Genomic DNA, 20,370 nt, shown 5'->3' with positions numbered 1-20,370 from the left:
GTATGCGTATAGGTAATTCGGTAGGTGTTGGTTGTTTTTGATAACGACACGAAATCAATGATTCGTTACTATGGACAACAAATTTATATTTTTGTTGCTGTCGGTTTTATATATTTCGAACAACAATCATTCACCACGAATGTACATAGGTATCGAGTGCGTTGTTGAGCGTATAAATTATTAAAACGTTTGACGGCATGCAGTCAGTCTATAATCGAAACAATAATAGCCTTGTTTGAGCAAAATGTGTAAGTGTAGGATAAAAAAACAAATAACCAAAAAATATACTGACCGTTACAATAATTTAAAATACAGGTGTGGAGTATAGAAGGAGAGGACTTTAAAAATATTTTAAAAATAACAGGGCAAAACTAGTAGTTTTTTGGGTAGTGGATTTTTATGGGTGGTAAAATCTTTTGAGTTTATTTAAAAAAAAATTATTTGAAAACAGGATTTACTTATGAAAAAAATGTATATAAAAATGTTATTTATTTTAATTTTATTTCATATATAATATTATAAAGTCATTTAATAATTACATTATAATAATATATAGTATAATGTAATACGTCAATACTCATAAGTAATATTAATATTTTTTTTTTCCATCGAACAACGACATTGGCGTGTGTCGAAATGATTAATTAAATATTATATGATGACAGTCGATCAGTATACAGTATCGAATTGCTGCTGCTCGGTGCTCTGCATCTCGCGCGTATATTCCAAGCCACGCGTCTCGTGTTGTCCTATCGTTTTAATATTAATATTTTCGAACGTTTTTTTTTATTATAACGTCTGCGCACACACACACACACACACACACACACATATATATATAATATGACTCACTATGAAAAAATAAAATATATGTATATTTATATACATAAGTAGCCACAAAGGTAGGCAACACACACAATATGTCATGACAACGCGTCTTGTTTCGAGCGATTACAAAGTATAGGTATAACGAGTGTATAGAGAAAAAACTGGTCCAATATATGCACACTTCTATACAGCCTCCCGAGACGCGCGTTCGTTGTGTATATTTAAATGGTAAAAAAAACTCGAAATAACGATATAAACGTCGAACACGCGCCATCTGTCATTCGCCAGCTGCTCCATCTCTGTTATCTGATGCAGCAGGTGTCCTTCTCTGCCGCAGCAGTACCAGTTATACGTATATAAATAATAATATATAGATACACCTACCTATAATATTACCTATACATCATATATACCGACCGTGCAATTACCGAGTATACGATTATCGTACGTATAGAGCTGCATCCGTGTCGTGTGTACGTTTTTGATCGCCGCCGTCATCTGCTGTGCGCGTCTTTCACTCTTTATTTACGTCAGCAGCAGCAGCAGCCTGCAGCAGATCGTATACTAATTTTATTATAATATGCTCGTGCCAATATGTTTTTGACGGTAATAAAATTTGGTATACGATGTAAAGCAGCTCAAGTGGTAATAGTTTTTTTTTATTTGAATTCGCCAAACTACATCTACTCACACGCACGGACACGGTAGATACATTATTATTTATTACTAATAATAATGTTAATACCTTTTTCTATATACTAACAAGAAGAAGATGCTAAAGTTGTTATATAGGTAAAAAGAATATAAAGAATTTAAATTTTAAAAAAAATCATTTTTTTTTTCATTAAAAATGTTTATTGATTTTAATTATAAGATATAAAGGACAAGTTTGGATACACATTGTAAATTTTAGAGTATAATGAGTATATTAACATTGAGCTAGTTTTCAGAAAAATAATTGGGAAGTTATCATTAACAAACTTTGAAAGTGGACTAACAACTTCTTACAACTTATAGTATTAAATATTATATAACAAATTTGTTAGATCGTTTTAAATATCGAATGCTAAGTTCACAAGGGTCACGGTTTCGCTGTAATAACGATGTGACATCTAAATCCAGCTTGTTATATGTTTCCCCGTGGAATGGTGAAAAAATAAAATTTAAAACGATATCATATAATCTAGACGGGGAATCGTTCGCGTTGCAGTCGAATAATTATATTCTACGACACGTCACATTATTTTATGTTTTTATTTGACACGTATGGTATTTTTTTTAATTTTTATAATGTGTAACACGGTTACACATTATATATTTGCAGTGCAGTAGCTTGTTATTCGTGTCTAGACCCCACTGTCGACCAGAAATTTGTCCGGTCGGGGGGGAAAAAAATTACTTAAAAACCGGCAAGGGCGGACACATGCATGCAGGTTCCCAGAGACACACAATGCTCGTGCGTTATATTATAATATATACGATATACCGTGTAGGTAGTAATGATAATGATGATGATAATAATGTATAACAATATTACATATTACATATACGTTAAAAACGTTAGGAGCTCTTAATGGGACATTCTGATATCGACTCGCTGCAGGTACGCATACACATAATATTATATATTATAATATTATTGTTATGAGAGAGAGTGTGTGTGTCGGTATTTTCATATATATATATATATAATAAACGTGCGGAGGAAATGACGGCGGAAAGGAAACGATCGGATGAGACGACACCTGTTCTAACGGACGCTTTAGCCTTGTAGACGCACATTCAATGTATTATATACTTGTACGTATAGAGGTGTACGCGTCGCGTATTCACTGTAGTAATGTATTATTATAATAGGTGTTACTACGGGCTTGTCGAGTGTGTACAAGTCATATTCAAATTCACATATATATATTTACGCGTATACACGGTACAAGGTACATTACATTTATTTTATATAATATGTGTAAGTTCTGTACGATAATGTTTTTTACGGGGTTGATGCGATAAAATGGTATAGGTATCTTATAAAATATTTTAATTCCACGTCATTTATTCCATCGTTTTGTACATACACACCCTGTTCGAGTGTAATGCGTTTAATGGCATTCGTTTTATAACCGCACGAGAAAAACAATGTGCTTGAACGAGTGTTATGCTGTCCATCATAATACACCGGAATATCTTACTATATAGTAATCAATGTGTATTACGAGGTACGTGATGTTTGATAAGGAAAAACAGCAAAGAATTAATAGTTTTTATAATGATTTAAACAATTCAAATTTTAAACTCGATTCGTGATTTTTAATATTAAAAATAACTACAATGCATTTTTAATCATACCGTTGGAATTCTCGGAAGTCCCGAGTCTGTAAAAATAAGAAGAAAAATGCATTGATAAAAATGTATCACCTCGTGTGAAAAAAGATCGCACAAACACATTACAATGTTTTTAAATGATCCGCTCAAATGCATTATGCGTAATAATATAACTGAAATATACTGAACGATATAAGAGAAAACAAAGAAAACTTATCGATTTGTGATTTGTAGGTACCTTGGTATATTCGAATATAGTTGTGAGTTATTGTCAGCTATTATAAGGAAGGATGTAGAATTGCAGTCACTCAACTCACCTGGATAATATGTCATGAGGAAAGAATAGACCTGCAAGATCGATAACGAAACAGCTGAGTTGAGCATATAATATTATATTATAAAGTCATGCGGAGGGCACTGAACATTGTAAGGATAAACTGCTACGTAGTAAAACAAGGTAAATTTTCGTTGAAATTGTTCATATTTTGCATATATTTAAATATAGTATACTAGTGTGTATGTGTGTGTGTGTGTGTGTGGTGTGTGTGTGTGTGTGTGTGTGTGTGTGTGTGTGTGTGTGTGTGTGTGTGTGTGGTGTGTGTGTGTGTGTGTGTGTGGTGTGTTAAAACAGTATATAGTGTACATGCGAAAATCATTGTAATCGCTTTTAGATTGCATTGGATCGTTATTATTTTGTGGTTCTAGATTATTATTACTGTATACAGGAGAAGTGCTTTAGAGGTGAATAATAAATTTATTATATTGTGTAATAGATTTTTTTCAAAACCTATCAAATTATTATCAATATTATATTTTATTGTTAATATTTCATACAAAATACATTATTTTATAAACTTTCGACTAGTAAAAAACTCATAACAACTCTGATTTGATCAGAAACTTTTGATTTGATTTAGATTGTTTTTTTAGATGTTTTTATTTATTTATATCTTTTTCATTTTGGGGGGAAATAATAACTTAAACCCGAATGCCTATACATTATAAATATACACGCCAATCATTATTGTATGCTCATTAGTCATCACTCATTGCTATAATGATTTACTGGCAGTACTGTTAAATATTTAAACTATGTTATTTATATCTATCAGTATATAGTTCGCTTACATAGTCAAAAAAAAAAAAAAAAAAAATGAACGTACCTAATACGACAAAATCTCACAACAAGCTATTATATAAGTGTTGTATTTAAGCCACGAGTCAAATTATTCGTCGTAAACAATTCAATGTCATCGTTAAAAACTCTAGAATGGCAGATAATGGTCCATGTGAATCACATAATATCTTTATAATGTATGTTATATCGACAGATAACGCGTGTTTAGTATTTTATAATATTATTACATATTTGACGTCATTATTCTTCTGAAAACTAGTGTTACCGCATCGGTGACCTCGCACGTATTATTATAATAGGAATTTGCGAATGATCGTTTCGAAAGTCGCTTAAAACTGCAAAATTCGACACTTTGACAGAACGTTCACGTTTTTAATCTTTTTTGACACATCACACACACGCGCGTATGACATGATATTATAATAATAATAATAATAATATAATTGTGGCTTTTAGTCGCATTAAGCTCGTTTTACGCGACATAATTTCAAATGTAATTTCGGTGAACAGTAATTATTGTTAAATCCTCACGCAGGTACAACCCATTCCCATACACACATATACAATAGAAGTTAGGTCGACTTGTTTGCCCATAAAATTGATGTAATATTATTATACTTATTGACGCATAATATATAATATATGAGTAAACCACCGTCGAAACATCTGTATAATACAATTACAGCGTTACACTTACAAATAAATATTGTTGCGTTATATTTGTGTATTGTCATCTCGATGTATGATTTACGACTCGAGCTCGCACTTAAAACAATAAACGCGACGTATAGGCCCCACTATGTTATTATATACCTACTGTGAATCTTTAGGGTCTGCAGCTCATGGATATGGGAGAAAGAGTGATATCATGATATATTATAGATTTTTTCGAACGTATCGATACAATAACACAGTACACTTGCGTTCGTTTTACTTAACAATATTCAACAAATTATTAATTTATTAGTTTACACAGTTATTTTCTGGGGCCGAATCTGCAGCAGACGATCGCTACTGCAGCACGTATTGTTGCGTGACTATGTTCATTCGTCCGTCGTCGGTGGGTAGTTTTTTAATTACATTTATCTCTATAATTTACAACGGAGAATTTATGGAATGGAATTTTTATCAACTCTTTCTCATAACCCGATAAAATAATGGATTAAGTCTATCTACAACGGGTAAACACATAATCGGTGTACAGTTAGGTAAATAGCAGAATAATATATAAAGTATTAAAGTGGGAAGCGTGCGTAAAGATTCACCGCTATATATTGGCTTTAAAGGATTTTCGTTGTATTTTCTGAGCGATTCGAGTCAACAGTCTAATAAATAGTATATGAATAATAATGTATCGCTGCATTTACGCGGTCGGTCGTTTTACGCGTTCGTATTATTATAATATTATTATCAGCTACGCGTTATATTATTGTGATGTACACTATCCGAAAATGTAAATGTCGTCCGAAGAACAATGGTGGTGCGATTTATCTTGGCGGATGGGCATCGTCGGCCAGGAAGTCGATTCGGAATTAATTAATCAGACCAACGACACTCTGGTTTTTTTCCCCTCCGTTATTTATCCTTGTTCGACGGTCTAATAAGTGGCATGCGAGTCTCTCTCCCCGTGCTGTATCAGCGCATTATCATTCATGAATATATCGCATAATATACATATGGTATACGCTCTGACCCCAACACACACACACGCGCGCGCATACACGTTGATCACATAATAATATTTTACGTTTTTATGTATACAGAGTTCACGGTTACCGCCGGTAAGCAGGCAAGCAGCAGCTATAGATACCTACTAATAACGCTTGCCGAGTTTTTCATTTCTAGATTTTTAATATTATTCTTTATTGTTTTTTTTTCTCGTGCGCTGCAGCATGGTCGCGCTCTTCTATACGAACGAAAATATAGCGGAAACCAGTGTACGCTTGCGTATAATATATTATTTTATTTTATTATGTAATAGCTATTGTGTGTTGTACGTTATACCAATGTAAAAACCGGAGAGCTTGTTATATACGCCCGTGACTCCGACGATCGAGTACACGGAAAAAAATAGATAGTTAATTTAATTATAATTACAGTATATTTAACAATAAATTATAATTACATATGTGACAGCTATAAATTTAGTTCCAAATACTAAATTGAAATAGTTAAACTTTTATAGTTATTTTAACAATATAATTATATACTATATCATAACTATTATGTTTAATTCATATAACTATAAAAACTCGTTACTTATTATTGTTCATTTAACCAATTGTTAGGTTGATTCTACTATAAAAGTTAATCATTTTGGCATAAAAATATTGTGGCAGTAATTAAAATGTATAATTAAATATACTAGTTTTTAACTATAAATTTTAAGTTGGATTAACTTCAAAATATCTACTATTCTATTGACAATTACCATACTAGTTTTGATTCAATAGTTAATCATTTTTTGTTTTTTTATAAATACATGTAATATTTAAGGATAAATAAATAAATATACAAATACATAATAAGTAATAATAATAGCATTTTTATTTAACACACATAATAATTATACATTTTTTACTTAAGTATACACCAAATTCATATTTAGATAGGTAACTTAAATTTTATAATTTTAAAGTAATAAATGTTAAGCCACTGGAAATATTACAATGATGAGTTGGATAAACACATTGTAAATTTTCTAGAGAAATACATACAAAGCTTGTAGTAAGTGTTACATTAAATGCTTGGAAATGATCATCAAAGTATGAAGTATTAAATTGTTTACAAATAGCATATGGTTTATTTAAATAATCAACAAATAAAGACTCAATTTTTCCAAATGTTGGTAACATGTTGTGTTCTTGAGATAGACACAGAATTATTGACATATTTTTAGTGTTATATAAAATCCCTTTCAAACGAATCCATGAAAGAAAAATTATATTGTCTTTATAAAAATCAAACTGAGTAGACATGAATGTAATTGTATTATTATATAAGGTTATTGTTTCTTGAGGTAATGTTATGATAGGTCCTAAATCTATATTAGATGAGTATACATTTTTAGTTGTTGTTAAAAGTCGATAAGATAACTGGAGTTGTTGTTTCAGAGCTAAAGTTAAAGTTATATTTTTTCGAGAAGTTATAGAATGAGCTGTTTCTTTCAACTCCTTATGTTTTGCCTCAAATCTCATACACCAAAACTGTGATAATGGCCCTGATTGTGAAATTATTAGTGGGTAATGAATCATGTGGTGATGCTTTGGTTTTAAATTAGAATGAGATAATCGTAAATATAACTCATGGTGTTCTGTAATGAGAGTTTTGAGTAACAGTATGTCTTCTTTCTTAACCCATTTACATAGCAATAGATCAAGAATTTTTTTTAATATAATATATAATAGCCACAATTCAGAGTGTTCAGGAACTATATCTCCAATAATCAACCCCAAATATTTAGTGAAACATAACATTTCTGAAGCTGACATTTTTAAATGTCCATGTTTAAGATTTTCATTAGATATTAGAGGGGGTCTATTTCTAATATCTATTGGACCATAATTAAATGACTCAATTTTGTTGTTTAATGTTTCAATGGTGAAATATTTTAAATTGAAAACCATTTCTTTTAATATAAACCCTAAATCATACATGCATACTCCTTCTAGTAAATCATGCATGATATCTACGCTGTAATTACTTGTTACACTAAATGAATCTATTTGATTCCAAACACAAAGTTCATTTACCCCAGTGATGGAAACATTATTGGTTAATACATCAGTAGAGTAATTAGTTGTATTTCTTAAATTATTATCATCTTGTACTATTTGTGTATGACACACATTTCTATATGTTTTGCAAAATCTGCAGGGATAACATGCCACAAAACTTTGAACAAAGCCTAAAATTGTATGCAAACCTAAATTATCACCAATAATAAGACCTAAAGAAAAATATATTTTATAGTTTTTGTTATTAACAGTTAAATCTATCCCTGAAATTTCCAAGAATTTTAATTCTTCAATGAGATCTTTAAATATTATTTTATTACCAAAAGTATTCAAATCATCAGTTTTAAAAAGAGAGGCAAGAAAAATATTATCTATTAAAGAAGAAAGTTCCGGTGGAAGACAACCAAAAGATATATAAACAGCACCTAATTTTTGTGAACCTGCATGACTTCCCAATGGATTATTTACTTGAAAATCATCATAATACAAAAATAGAGGTATAATAATTTTATTTTCACGGCCATAGATTTTATCTTTCCAAAGTTTTGATTGGGTAAAACTATAAATTATATGTGGGTCAACATTTTCTTTTAAACATTTTAAGTTATCCAACATTACATCTAAAAAGTTTGAATGTTCTAAAATTTGTTTAAAAACTAATCTAAGAGGAATTAATGTGATTTCTACAGATTTAGGTTCTAATATAATTCTACCTTCTAGTAGTCTATCATTTAAACGTTCACCTACTACAACTTGATTTGGTCGTACAAGCAAACCCATATTTTCTAATGTTTTAAGTCGTAAATATTCACTTTTAACATCAACAAATGGATTTAAAATTAAATCAAATATTTCAATATATTCTCCAGTGTTAATTTGACATGATTCAAAATGACTAGTATCATCAATAATTTTTTGTTTCAATATATTTAAAAAAGAATTATTAAAATTTGTTATGTCATCGAGTAATGTTTGCACAATATTCCTAGGTATTGAGTTGTTGCTATACCATTTGCTTATCAATTGTAAAACATTTTTTTGTAATTCTTGTTTTAAGTAATCTACAGTAATTAATGATTTAACAGAAGTTTTTGAAATAAGAGTTTCATCTATTGTTGGTAAATTAGTTATGTTGCCAAATTCTGGTTGAATTGTTGAATTTAAAGTAATGTTATTTAAATTGTGATTATTGTGGTTATTAAATCCATGGCGATGACTAGAGTTTAAATGTTTTTTAAAAGAATTTAAATTTCCAAATATTCTATAACAGTTGGGATATTTACATATGAATTGTGTAATATCATTTATGCTGTGATAAATATGAATGTGTGTAATTAACTCATTAACAGAATTATGATGTTGATCACATAAAAAACAAGCATAAGGCATTTTAAAATAATAAAATGTTTAATTAGGTATATTATTATAATATAACAATATTGTAAGTATACGTTTAATCTTATATAGAATAAATAGAAAACAAATTGTTCTCTTTATAGTAATATAAATATATAAATCATAATTTGTGAAAAAAATGTAAATGTAACAAGTAATAAAATCTTTCTTTTTTAATATAAATTTTAAAAAAATATTAAATTATAATACTATTTCCAGTAAGATAAATGTAGTAATATAGTAACAACTAATTTTTTACACTTAAAAATAATAAGTTTTAATTTTATAAAGAATAAATAGAAAAACAATTGTTCTCTTTATAGTAATATAATTAATATATAAATCATAATTTGTGAAAAAAATGTAAATGTAACAAGTAATAAAATCTTTCTTTTTTAATATAAATTTTAAAAAAATATTAAATTATAATACTATTTCCAGTAAGATAAATTTAATAATATAGTAACAACTAATTTTTTACACTTAAAAATAATAAGTTTTAATTTTATAAAGAATAAATAGAAAAACAATTGTTCTCTTTATAGTAATATAATTAATATATAAATCATAATTTGTGAAAAAAATGTAAATGTAACAAGTAATAAAATCTTTCTTTTTTAATATAAATTTTAAAAAAATATTAAATTATAATACTATTTCCAGTAAGATAAATTTAATAATATAGTAACAACAAATTGTTTATACAATTTAAGTTGTATTTAAATCCGAACAAGAGTTTAAATCTTTTACAAGAGTTTGGATTGATAAAAATTGTTTACCTTTTATAGGGTTAACTATATTATAAAAATAATGTTCAATAAAACACCATACTTGATTTGATTCAATAGGATATTCAAGATTCAGCGAATGAAAAGCTTTAAAGCACACATCAACTGCTTTGATAGGAGTCTCCAATAAGTATTGGGTGTTGTCTATTATTGTATAAGCATGAATAGGATCCAACCCATCAATATCACCAATTACAACAACATATGGTTGAACAGTCAAACCCAAAAAAAGTGCACGATCTTTTTTTTGTTGATGCAAAGTTTTTAGTTCATTTGCACACTAGAATAAAACAAATATGTGTTCTAAATTATCTTAAGTTATCAAAAATCATAAATTAAAATAATGAACTTACAACAATATGAGTAATGAAAGCTCTTGACTGTTCAATTTTGGATGGTCGATGAGTTTTTTTGTTTTTAAGAACTACATTTGTAGGTTGAAACATAAATGGTAGTAATAATAGTGAAGCCAAATCATCATCTCCTATAAAAGATTAAAATGTTTAAATTAAATTCTTTGCAACCAATGCCTGATCAATACATTCACTTGCCAGGCTTTTTAGGATCGTTAAGCTTAATAAGAAACTGTGAATAAGTCGACTCAAGTTTAATAGGTTTCTGTTTAAGTAAAATGTTTAACTTTTTTTTAAATAAATCAAATTTTTGAAACAGACACATTCCCTTACCAGGATACAAGTGCCCAAAATCTAAGTCAATCTAAAATTTACCATAAAATTAGTTAAAATAAGACAGTTAAACTGAACAAGTTAAACATTATTACTATGTGTATCTTACTAACAAGGTAATGACCGGTTGGTTTTTTCAAAGCTGGATAAAGATCTATAACATTTAAGTTTTTTTGTGTATTTAATCGAAATTCTGCAGTTTCATTCCAAAGTTTATGAAGTATATTTTCTGGTTCAACATTATTTTTTAGCCAATTCAGAGAATCTTCAAAGTCGTCTAATAAAATAAAAATTTTAATCTAATGAATATACACTTAAAGAACTTTAAGAATCATGTCCAAATTAATTTCTACCTTCAGAAAAATGCTTTTGACTATCATTAGATTCTGCAGATTTTCTTTTGTTATTTAGTTTCAAAATATTTCTTTTTAAATTGCAGTACTTATCGTACAACTTTCCTCTATTAGGACTTATAATCAATCCTTGTTTTGAATATGGAGTAAAATATGTATTTTCATTCTCAGATGAAAATAATGATGAAATACCTATTAAAATAAATAGTTAATTAGAAATAACCTATGAGTAATAAGTAATGATTACATTTTAGTGTCAATGAGGTAATATGATATAATGAGTCATTACATCTCAATTTATTGTTAATATTGCTATATTGAATTTTTATTTGTAGTCTATATGATTTAAGTAAATTTTAATTTTAATTCATTAACAAATAATCAATAATAATAAGTACATATATTAAAAACATATAGAGAAAATAATTGTTAGTTTATAATAGATAAATATTACCTTTTGCTAAATAAATAAATTTAGATTTAGAAATTTGTTGATTTCCTTGATTAAGAAACTCGTGTTTTATTATGACTGAACATAGCAAATTCCTTATTGTATAATTCAAAGTATTATTAAATTTATAGTAATCTAATATCATTAATCCATCATTATATTTTTTTAAAATATTATTAATGTATTCACCGTCACCAGAATTTATATTTTCTGTAGTTACCCCTACAGTATAATAAATGAAATATATAAAATTTACATAGTTGTTAAAATAAAATTCATAAATGAATAAATATATTAATTAATTAGTTAAATAATTAAAAAAATAATAATATATAGTGAACAGCTTGTTAATTTTACCTGTGGTATTGGAAATATTGGTATACACATTTTGTGAACCAGTTGCCACATTGAAATCTTCAGCACATACCGTACCATATAGAGTTTGAACAGTTGGGTTTGAACTATTTGAACCATTAGCAATAATAAAATCTAAGTTGGCTATATCTAAATCTGGGCTATCTGTTAACGATCCCAAAGAATCTGAAGAAACTAGTGAGTATGTTTCCTTTGCAACAAAAATTAGGTACAAATGTTTTGATAATAATTGGTTATTTGGTCAAATCAATTATTAACTATCAAGTATAATACTGTATTTTTAATTTTATATTAAATAGAAAATATCTTAGTTATGTTCTATTTCAAATACACAATACTCTAACAAAGAAATTGCAATTTATAATGGTATTAAAAAAAAATTATTTGTAAGTTTATAAATAGGTAGTCATTATAGAATTAAAATAATGGGTTATACTTATAATAAAATACCTTTTCTTTGTTAATTTTTTCCTTTAATTTTATGAGTTCTTTATTAAATTTGGATTGTTTTCCTAACGTTGGTAATAATTTAGCAATCATATTTTCAGTCAATGCGAGAAAAGCTTCTGAATCAATTTCTTCTTCTACAAATAATTAAATGATTGAAAAGATAATAATTTAGTTTTAACATTGTACCTACTATTAAAACAAATTAAAATATACAAAGAATTATAGGTACCTTTAAAACGGTCTACTAAATTATCAAAACCCCATTCCTTAAGTGTTGATACAGTAAAGTCATCCATATTTGTTGAAACTTAGGTAAATTAATGTAGCTAATAAACCTAGTGAACATATTATGGTCAAGGCAAAACATTATTGTAATAATTCATTATATTTCAATTATATAAAATATTCTTACCTGGAGGTCCACAGTAACTTTTTTATGAGTATGACTGGAGACTGAATTTTTGAAAACTCAACGTCGATACACGAACAATAAATTTTTTAATAGATGAGACTATAGCTCGTAAAAACTTGTAAAAAACTAAATAATTTAACACTGGTTATTACCTTCAGGTATCAAAAATTAATAGAAATTAATTAATAATTATTGAGGCGTCGAAAACACGTGGAATCGTAACAACCGTAGAGTATTTAAGTGACGCATTTGTGCAGTGTTACATTACTCAATTAGTAACATAACCTCAAATAATAAAATAAATATAAAAATAACTATATTTTATAGTAAACGGTACTAAATTTTATTGTTCACAAAATTAATCAACTAAAATTTGATGTTGATTCAATCAAAAGTTGTAGTTAAATAGTTTCAACTAAATTTATTGTTAAACCAATCATTATGTTACCTAATACAACATTATTTTAGTTGAATACGTTTTTAATAAATCAACTACTTGTGTACTAGTTACTTGAACATACTATTATAGTTGTTAAATGTAAAAATATAGTTATTTCAACTGTATTTTACTTAACTAAAATATTATTGTAATTATTTTTTTCCGTGTAGATCACAAAAATATACCATCACCAGTACAACTATATACGTAGATTCTTACGCTGTGCTTTATGTTTTACTCGATATAGCCTTGTAGGTAAATCCGTTCGCGCTAAAAAAAAATTCCCCGCAATAAGTATCTGTCCTTATGTTGACCGCAGAAGAACTGTCAATCTCACATTCTCATTAAACTTACAAATAGCTCATTAACGATTCTTTAACATTTAAATTTCAAATTAGTTTCTCACTCGCCTTTATATATTATGATGTATCACTCCATAGGTGTATCGTAAAGTAATATAATATTAATATTGCGATTAGTAAGAATATAATAACGTTTTAAATATTCTTCCTGGTGTTGTATAGCCCAGCGTTTTAAAGTTTTGACAATATAATTTCGAATTTGACTTTGCGGGTGATATTATTACACGATTCACAATATACTATTGTATTATTATTATACAACATCATATATGCTATTTTTAGATTACACAGCGTGCCGTGATTTTTTTTTTGTATTAAGACGATGACGATCCGTCAGTATAGTTGTTCTCAGAACGGTTGCATCGCCGGAGATGCGCGATATATGAGACGTTCTGCGAAAACGGCACAATAATAATTTATATACATATGTATATTATCCGAGTACGTCATTTTACACAAATAATATATTATAAATAATAAAATAATATATACATATACAACATAAATGTATATACTTGTATAGGCTTAAATTTTGACAACGAAATGTATTAAGTATAAAATGTTTTGCGAGAGCAGACCGCTTTTTTTGGCCCGAATATCATTTTTTTTCTTTCCAAATGGATTTTCGACGAACTCGCCAAAACGCTAAAACGCCACAACCCCTCTCCACCTTCTCACGTCGACACTAGTCACTAATCTTCCTACCACATGCTTTATAGATCAGTATAATGTAGTTGAATAATCTACATATTATAATAAGCGTTTTGCATATGTGTAATCTAAAACATTATATTCTAATATACTCCGTGCCGTTTCGATGTGTTGTCCATTGTCCAAGTATAAAAAATGTACGGAAATCGAGTGGAAACGCTTATAAGTGATTCCAAACGTGATATTAAAAGGTTGTTAGTTTATAGTTATTATATAGTAATAATTTAATTATTAATTATTAATTATTAATTAATTTGTTTATATAGTCTTATAATGTATAGGCTTATTTATGTACCTTTAGGCAGTCGGTGAACTTTCAGTATAACATTATATAATTTCACTCCGCAGCTGCATGCGATACAGCCGTGTATAGGGTGGAATCTACAATGTATTAATCTATTTAGGTATAGATCTAGGTCTAGGCGAAGAAGTTGTGGCCCTTGTATGAATAACGATTATTGTAAAATATTGTGTTTAATCTCGGTTATTTCCGTTTTCCGCAATTATTTAGTTCACAAAATTGCAGGTTTCAGACTTTGTTTGAATTTGAAAACGCTTAATATATATTATTGACGATGTCCTAATAATTAATCCGTCAGCCACAATTTATAACGCTTCAGTTGTCCTACATCACGATGATGTATATAAGTCATCGCATAGGCTTTATTATATACTACTCGAACAAACACATGATTATACCTATAATATTGTCACATCGTCAAGCTACAGGGATGGGGGGGGGGAGGATAGGGCGAACTCGACGATTCGATTATTAAATATATTATAATATTATCTAAAATTGATAATAATAATATTATACTATATTACAATATAAATAACCGAACGCGGCTTGGTTCGAGCGCATTTCGCGGTGAGCAGCCGCTGGGAGCGCACGAACGCCGGCTCGTCGGGACGTCATCTGCCATTTTGGCGAAAGCTGCGCGCCCATTCGTCCGTCGATCCGCGAAAGCTCGACGGCGGAGGTGGCTGACAGGGGGAGGTCGTCGTCGGTCGGCGGTGGCGGCGGCGGGAGCAGCGCGCCCGAGATCAATACCTGCACCGACGGGCGCCCGCGGGATACGATCGTTTATATATATTTTTTTTTTTTTTGCCCGGCCGCCGCGTGTGTTGTGATGTCGTTACTGTAGCGACCCCGCGTCGAGGGAGCTTTTCCTCTTCATCGTTCACTCGCTGCGTTCTATACTATAATATATTATATACCTATATACAGTGCCCCCGCAAACCGTCACCCCCAACACTCAGCCGCACCCCCTCGGCGGTACGACACGACAAAAGACCCAACCCTGCTGGCTGCAACTCGCGATATATCATTATATATATATACGTATATTATATTATTATATACACGGAGGTTGTCTTACGTATATATATATATAAGACCGCGGGCGAATCATCAGTCATCGATATCTCGGGAAGTATAATAATAATATATTATAATAATATCGTATAGAACGTTCGTCGTTATACATAATTTCTTTTCCATCGTATATTTTCGACGTCATTATATAGCGCGCACGAATCGTAATACTGCTGCGACTTTATAGTTGCGAGATGTCAAAATAATCATCAGTCAACAAAGCGATAAATCGTACGGAAGAACTGATTTTTCAATTTTTTACAGGCATATAACTCGTATAGTTCTCGGGACGAGTAGAACAATTTTTTTCCATCCATATAGTTATGGCTAAAATAGTTATTTTTGAGGACGTACTTATCGAGCAACTTTATGCGGTTGTATGTCGTAAAAAATGTATTTATAAACGAATTTTGATATTGCAGGTTATTAGTTAGAAGAGTTTTTATTTTAGTTTTCTCGGATTCTCATCTATGGTATATTTATAAGTAGTTCTGGCTCTGATATTATTTTTCAATGTAATATATTAGGTAATGTTATAAGACGTTACAAAAATTATTGGAATTTTTCCCTAATCTGACCTGGTTGGAAGGAATAATAATAAGAAAATTCCCGTTCTTCGTCATCATGATTAATAGTAACTTGTTCTCTTTACTACAGAGTTTATACTACTACTTTTTTATTACTATAAAAAAAAAACTCCAAAAAATTGGAATTTTAATCATAATTTCTAATTAAGAAGGTCTTTTTGTACAAAACAGTATTCATAAATTTAAGTGCAATCTTGATTGCTGACAATTTTTTTGCAGTTATTTACCTGCTATTGCCTATAACACACAAGAAATATCAATAGAACTGACGTTTTGAAGTAAAAGAATTTATTTAAATGAAATGTACTTAGATAATTGCGATATTAATGCTTTGAAAAAAGTACTGCAAAAATAATATACCTACCTATTATAAAATATTATTTTCATGATAGTAATTATATAATATATATCAATCAAAATTGTATTGTAGGTGATAATTGAAAAAATTGTCAAATAGAAATAGTGAAAGTAAAGATAATTTGAGTTCAATAATATTGAACCGTTGTGATTTATTACGTAACTTTCATAGATGAAGCAGAAACTTCAATGATTTATAACTACGATAAATAAATACAATTATAATGTTTAGTTTTATTTATTAAGTATTTAAGTATTACAAGAAATTGAGGTATCGAAGTCTAATAAGTAATAACTATTTGGACGTCACTAAATATCGCATTAAAAGAATCACCCTGTATGTTAAAAACACGACGTGCACTATGTATATAATAATTTTCTACGAGCGAACCCTCTGCGCCAACCTGCACACCAGCCCCGCAAATCGGATCTCGCGGGAATATATTTGACATTTAGGTGGACGGAAAATAATAATAATAATAGAAATAAAAATAATTACACCGCATATTATGTTACACACGACGTACGAGTAAATATGTATATATAAAGTTGATACTTTTTAAAACTATTATAGAAGACCACACTTGAAAATCGTGTAGGATATTTAAATGTAATTATTATATTGATTTTATGTCTATAAAATATTATATATTTATTATTATACAGTATAACAATTTTATAATAATTTTTCGTTAAAATAGTGTTATCATCAAAAGTCATTAGCCATACTTATAACTTAATAAGATAGGTATGTAAAATAATACAATTTAAAAATGCTCATAACTCGGTCTAAAATTTAATTTAAAAAAAATCTCTAAGAAAACACAAATAGGTACAATGTTATCGCTTTTAAATTTGATTATCGGTCATTTCACTATCAAAAACCACCGAATCTAAACGTGAATTGTTGAACAATTGGTATTTTATATATATTCGTTATTTAACTACCTATACAAAGACTCATTTAAAAAAAATATCGGTTTGAAAATTTTCTTTTAGGATAATATAAATTACGCATAATTTTAATATTTTTTATTGCGTTTTTTTTTCATTTTTATGTTTTACGATTTTATTTATTTATTATCGATCACATTGTTCTCTCGTAGATTTTTAAGTCGTTACATTTACGTATTTCTTAATTTGATATCTGGATTGAAGCGGATTAAAAATGTCTAAAAATACTGATGTACGAAACATACAGATTATAATGATAACTATTATAATAGTTTCTTATTAATAAGCATTTAATGTTTTTTTATAATACGCTTGTGTTCTGCAAATTTTTGATCGACGCTTAAGCACCATTAATTATAGGTTATTTCTTTAGAGGATTGGCGCCTATAATCTATTAACATATATAGAATAATATTATATCGAGTAAAATTAACGTACTGCGTGTAATTGGGTGATTTATAAACGTATATAAAAGAAAATGTCCCAAATGACTAAAAAATGCCTGCTGATTATTTTACGGTAAGCAATTATTAACGATAGTCGTTATGGTTAATGAGCGACTGGCGAAATTACATCGCATGCAGCTGCAGCAGTGCTGTATCATTATTATACTACTGCTGAACGCAGCACCTTAAAAAACGCGACTGATATATTAGATTGAATAAGAAGAAAACGTAGGTATAGGGTACTCGCAAGCGGTACGTCTGTAGTAAAACAAAAAAAAAAATAAAAATATATTTTACCTTTGTAATTAACAATATATGTAAAAACACCATCATTGCATAACATATAATATATATAGAAATATTATAATGCCATGTGCTCGTATTATTATTTATTATCATACTTATTTTTTGTTAAAAAATTATTGATTTTACAGACGGGTGAGGAAATAACAAATGATGAGATCGTTTCACTCCGAATGTCGTCAATGTGCGGTTATAAAACATTATTATATACCTTCGCGTATCGTAGTTGTTATTATAGTGTTATTATACCATTGTTGTTTTTTGTGTACACCGACATTTTGTTCCGACATAAAAATATGAAACGAAACAGTTCCGTGAAAAATATTTCTACGGCACGTGATCGATTCATTTCACATTTTTTTAGTACATCCCTATGATTCGTAAATGCATTTAGTGGTAAAATCACGCAAAATATAGTGTAGCCTGCAATGAACTGTCCAAAGACCCATATAATTGTCTACAAAATATAAATAGGCGCCACTATTTTATTTCAGTTGTATCGTCGTTCGGTAAATATAATAATATAGTAATTTTATTTGACAAGGCATTAATTTTTTGTATTTCTTAATGATTAGTAGAGCTGCATGTATTAAGACATGAATTCACGAGGTAAGTCAAAGGGACTTAAACTTCAAAAATATGTTGTCCAATAAACCTTCTTAGTATAAAATTAAGTTTTTCTTTCTGATAAAAAATGTTGCCCTCCCTCTCATTTAAGATTTTTAGATGAATAACCATACCTAACCTAACTTGATACTGTATTTGTAGACAGTAGCCAAGGGCGCATTTGGATAATGTGTGCCTCTGGGCAACATATATTTTTTCACTCTTACCCAGTGTCGGCCTGGCATACAAAAGGCCTCATCGGCCGCAATTTTTCTTTGGGGCCTTAATTTTTTTTATACATATGGATCAAAGTTACTAAAATTATATCGTCTGTATTAAGCCTGACGAATTCATATTTATCACAGTTAGTATACTTTTAACAACAAAAATAAATCGAAAAAAATAAGTAGTATAAGTCATTTCGTGCAGCCTATTTGATTTAAAACTTAACTGCAGTTTTGAAAAATATACTTCTGTTGATTAAATCATGATTTTTATTTTTTTATGCCGTCTTGGTCGATAAAGAAAAATAATTATTATTAGCTAACCAAAGAATAAATTGAATAGAATTGCCACATTTTTTTTTATGAAAAATCGCTGTAATTGTACATTAGAATTTTCATTTTAACCTTGATTTTCTCTAATTTTTCAAAAACATTGACGGATTTAAACTTACATTCAATTACGTATAGTTGTACTAGAAAATCCTTGAGGTCTGCCGACGTCATACTGCATTTTATATTACACGACTACCAATGATTTGCATTTTTTATTAACGTGGATACACGAATCGATCATGTATGAGCTGGCTATGTAATATACGATAGATATACAGTTATGCATTGATAATTATAATAGTATAATGAGGATAATGATGGAATACCATGGTTCTATTTTAATATATAATATATGCGGTCATATTGTAACGATTAAATTAGTTTTTAAATAAACATATTACGCGGCAGTCGATGGAAGGCTTATTTTAATCCAATTATACAGTTTTTCACTTGCACACAGCATCGTGAGAACGTCCTTATACCTAATACAGGGTGTAACACAAAGACGTGTAATTAACTAGCTATTATGTAAAATATTTTATTCTTGTCTAGTTTTTTTGAAAAATATTCTAAAATTTAAGTAATGTGTGATGTTTAACTATGTATTAAAACATTTTTTAATATTGATAAGAACCAAAATTATTTTATAATTATATCATTAATTTAATTTGTCATTTATTTCTGTTACGCTTATATAATATAATAATGTATTACCTATATATTGTATTGTGGTCG

The 20,370-nt window shown here is 28.9% G+C and overlaps 2 protein-coding genes across 3 annotated transcripts in view; both read right to left on the bottom strand.

Annotated features, from left to right (window-relative positions):
* The window catches only part of LOC126550982 (uncharacterized), a 31,013-nt gene extending 22,208 nt beyond the window's left edge, over positions 1-8,805 (bottom strand). The window contains exon 1 of the mRNA XM_050203737.1: positions 7,108-8,805. Coding sequence (XP_050059694.1) covers positions 7,108-8,805 — 1,698 coding nt within the window. The remainder of the gene's footprint in view (positions 1-7,107) is intronic.
* A 1,217-nt stretch (positions 8,806-10,022) lies between these two features.
* LOC114127207 (uncharacterized) lies at positions 10,023-13,521 on the bottom strand. Of its 2 annotated transcripts, XM_050204673.1 has the most exons (10): positions 12,936-13,521; positions 12,753-12,858; positions 12,524-12,657; positions 12,056-12,263; positions 11,702-11,920; positions 11,248-11,439; positions 11,008-11,171; positions 10,760-10,925; positions 10,562-10,692; positions 10,023-10,488 (listed from the first exon to the last, which is right to left on the bottom strand). In XM_050204673.1, exons 2-10 carry the CDS (start codon positions 12,817-12,819, stop codon positions 10,129-10,131), a joined length of 1,641 nt encoding a protein of 546 aa, XP_050060630.1. In that variant the 5' UTR covers positions 12,820-12,858; positions 12,936-13,521; the 3' UTR covers positions 10,023-10,128. The 2 variants fall into 2 exon arrangements, with proteins under 2 accessions (XP_050060630.1, XP_050060631.1); XM_050204674.1 differs by lacking the exon at positions 11,702-11,920.
* Between the last annotated feature and the right edge of the window lie 6,849 nt (positions 13,522-20,370).

This window comes from Aphis gossypii, chromosome 3 (genome assembly GCF_020184175.1).
Source record: "Aphis gossypii isolate Hap1 chromosome 3, ASM2018417v2, whole genome shotgun sequence".
In the NCBI taxonomy this organism is placed as follows: Eukaryota; Metazoa; Arthropoda; class Insecta; order Hemiptera; family Aphididae; genus Aphis; species Aphis gossypii.
This window is presented reverse-complemented; position numbering and strand designations above follow the sequence as displayed.

Coding starts and splice junctions, on each gene's coding strand:
- LOC114127207 (XM_050204673.1), bottom strand. CDS start 12,819: ATGGATGACTTTACTGTATCAACACTTAAGGAATGGGGTTTTGATAAT. Junction 11,440..11,701: donor ATTTATTTATTTAGCAAAAG/GTAATATTTATC, acceptor TTATTTTAATAG/GTATTTCATCATTATTTTCA. Junction 10,693..10,759: donor TAACGATCCTAAAAAGCCTG/GCAAGTGAATGT, acceptor AATCTTTTATAG/GAGATGATGATTTGGCTTCA.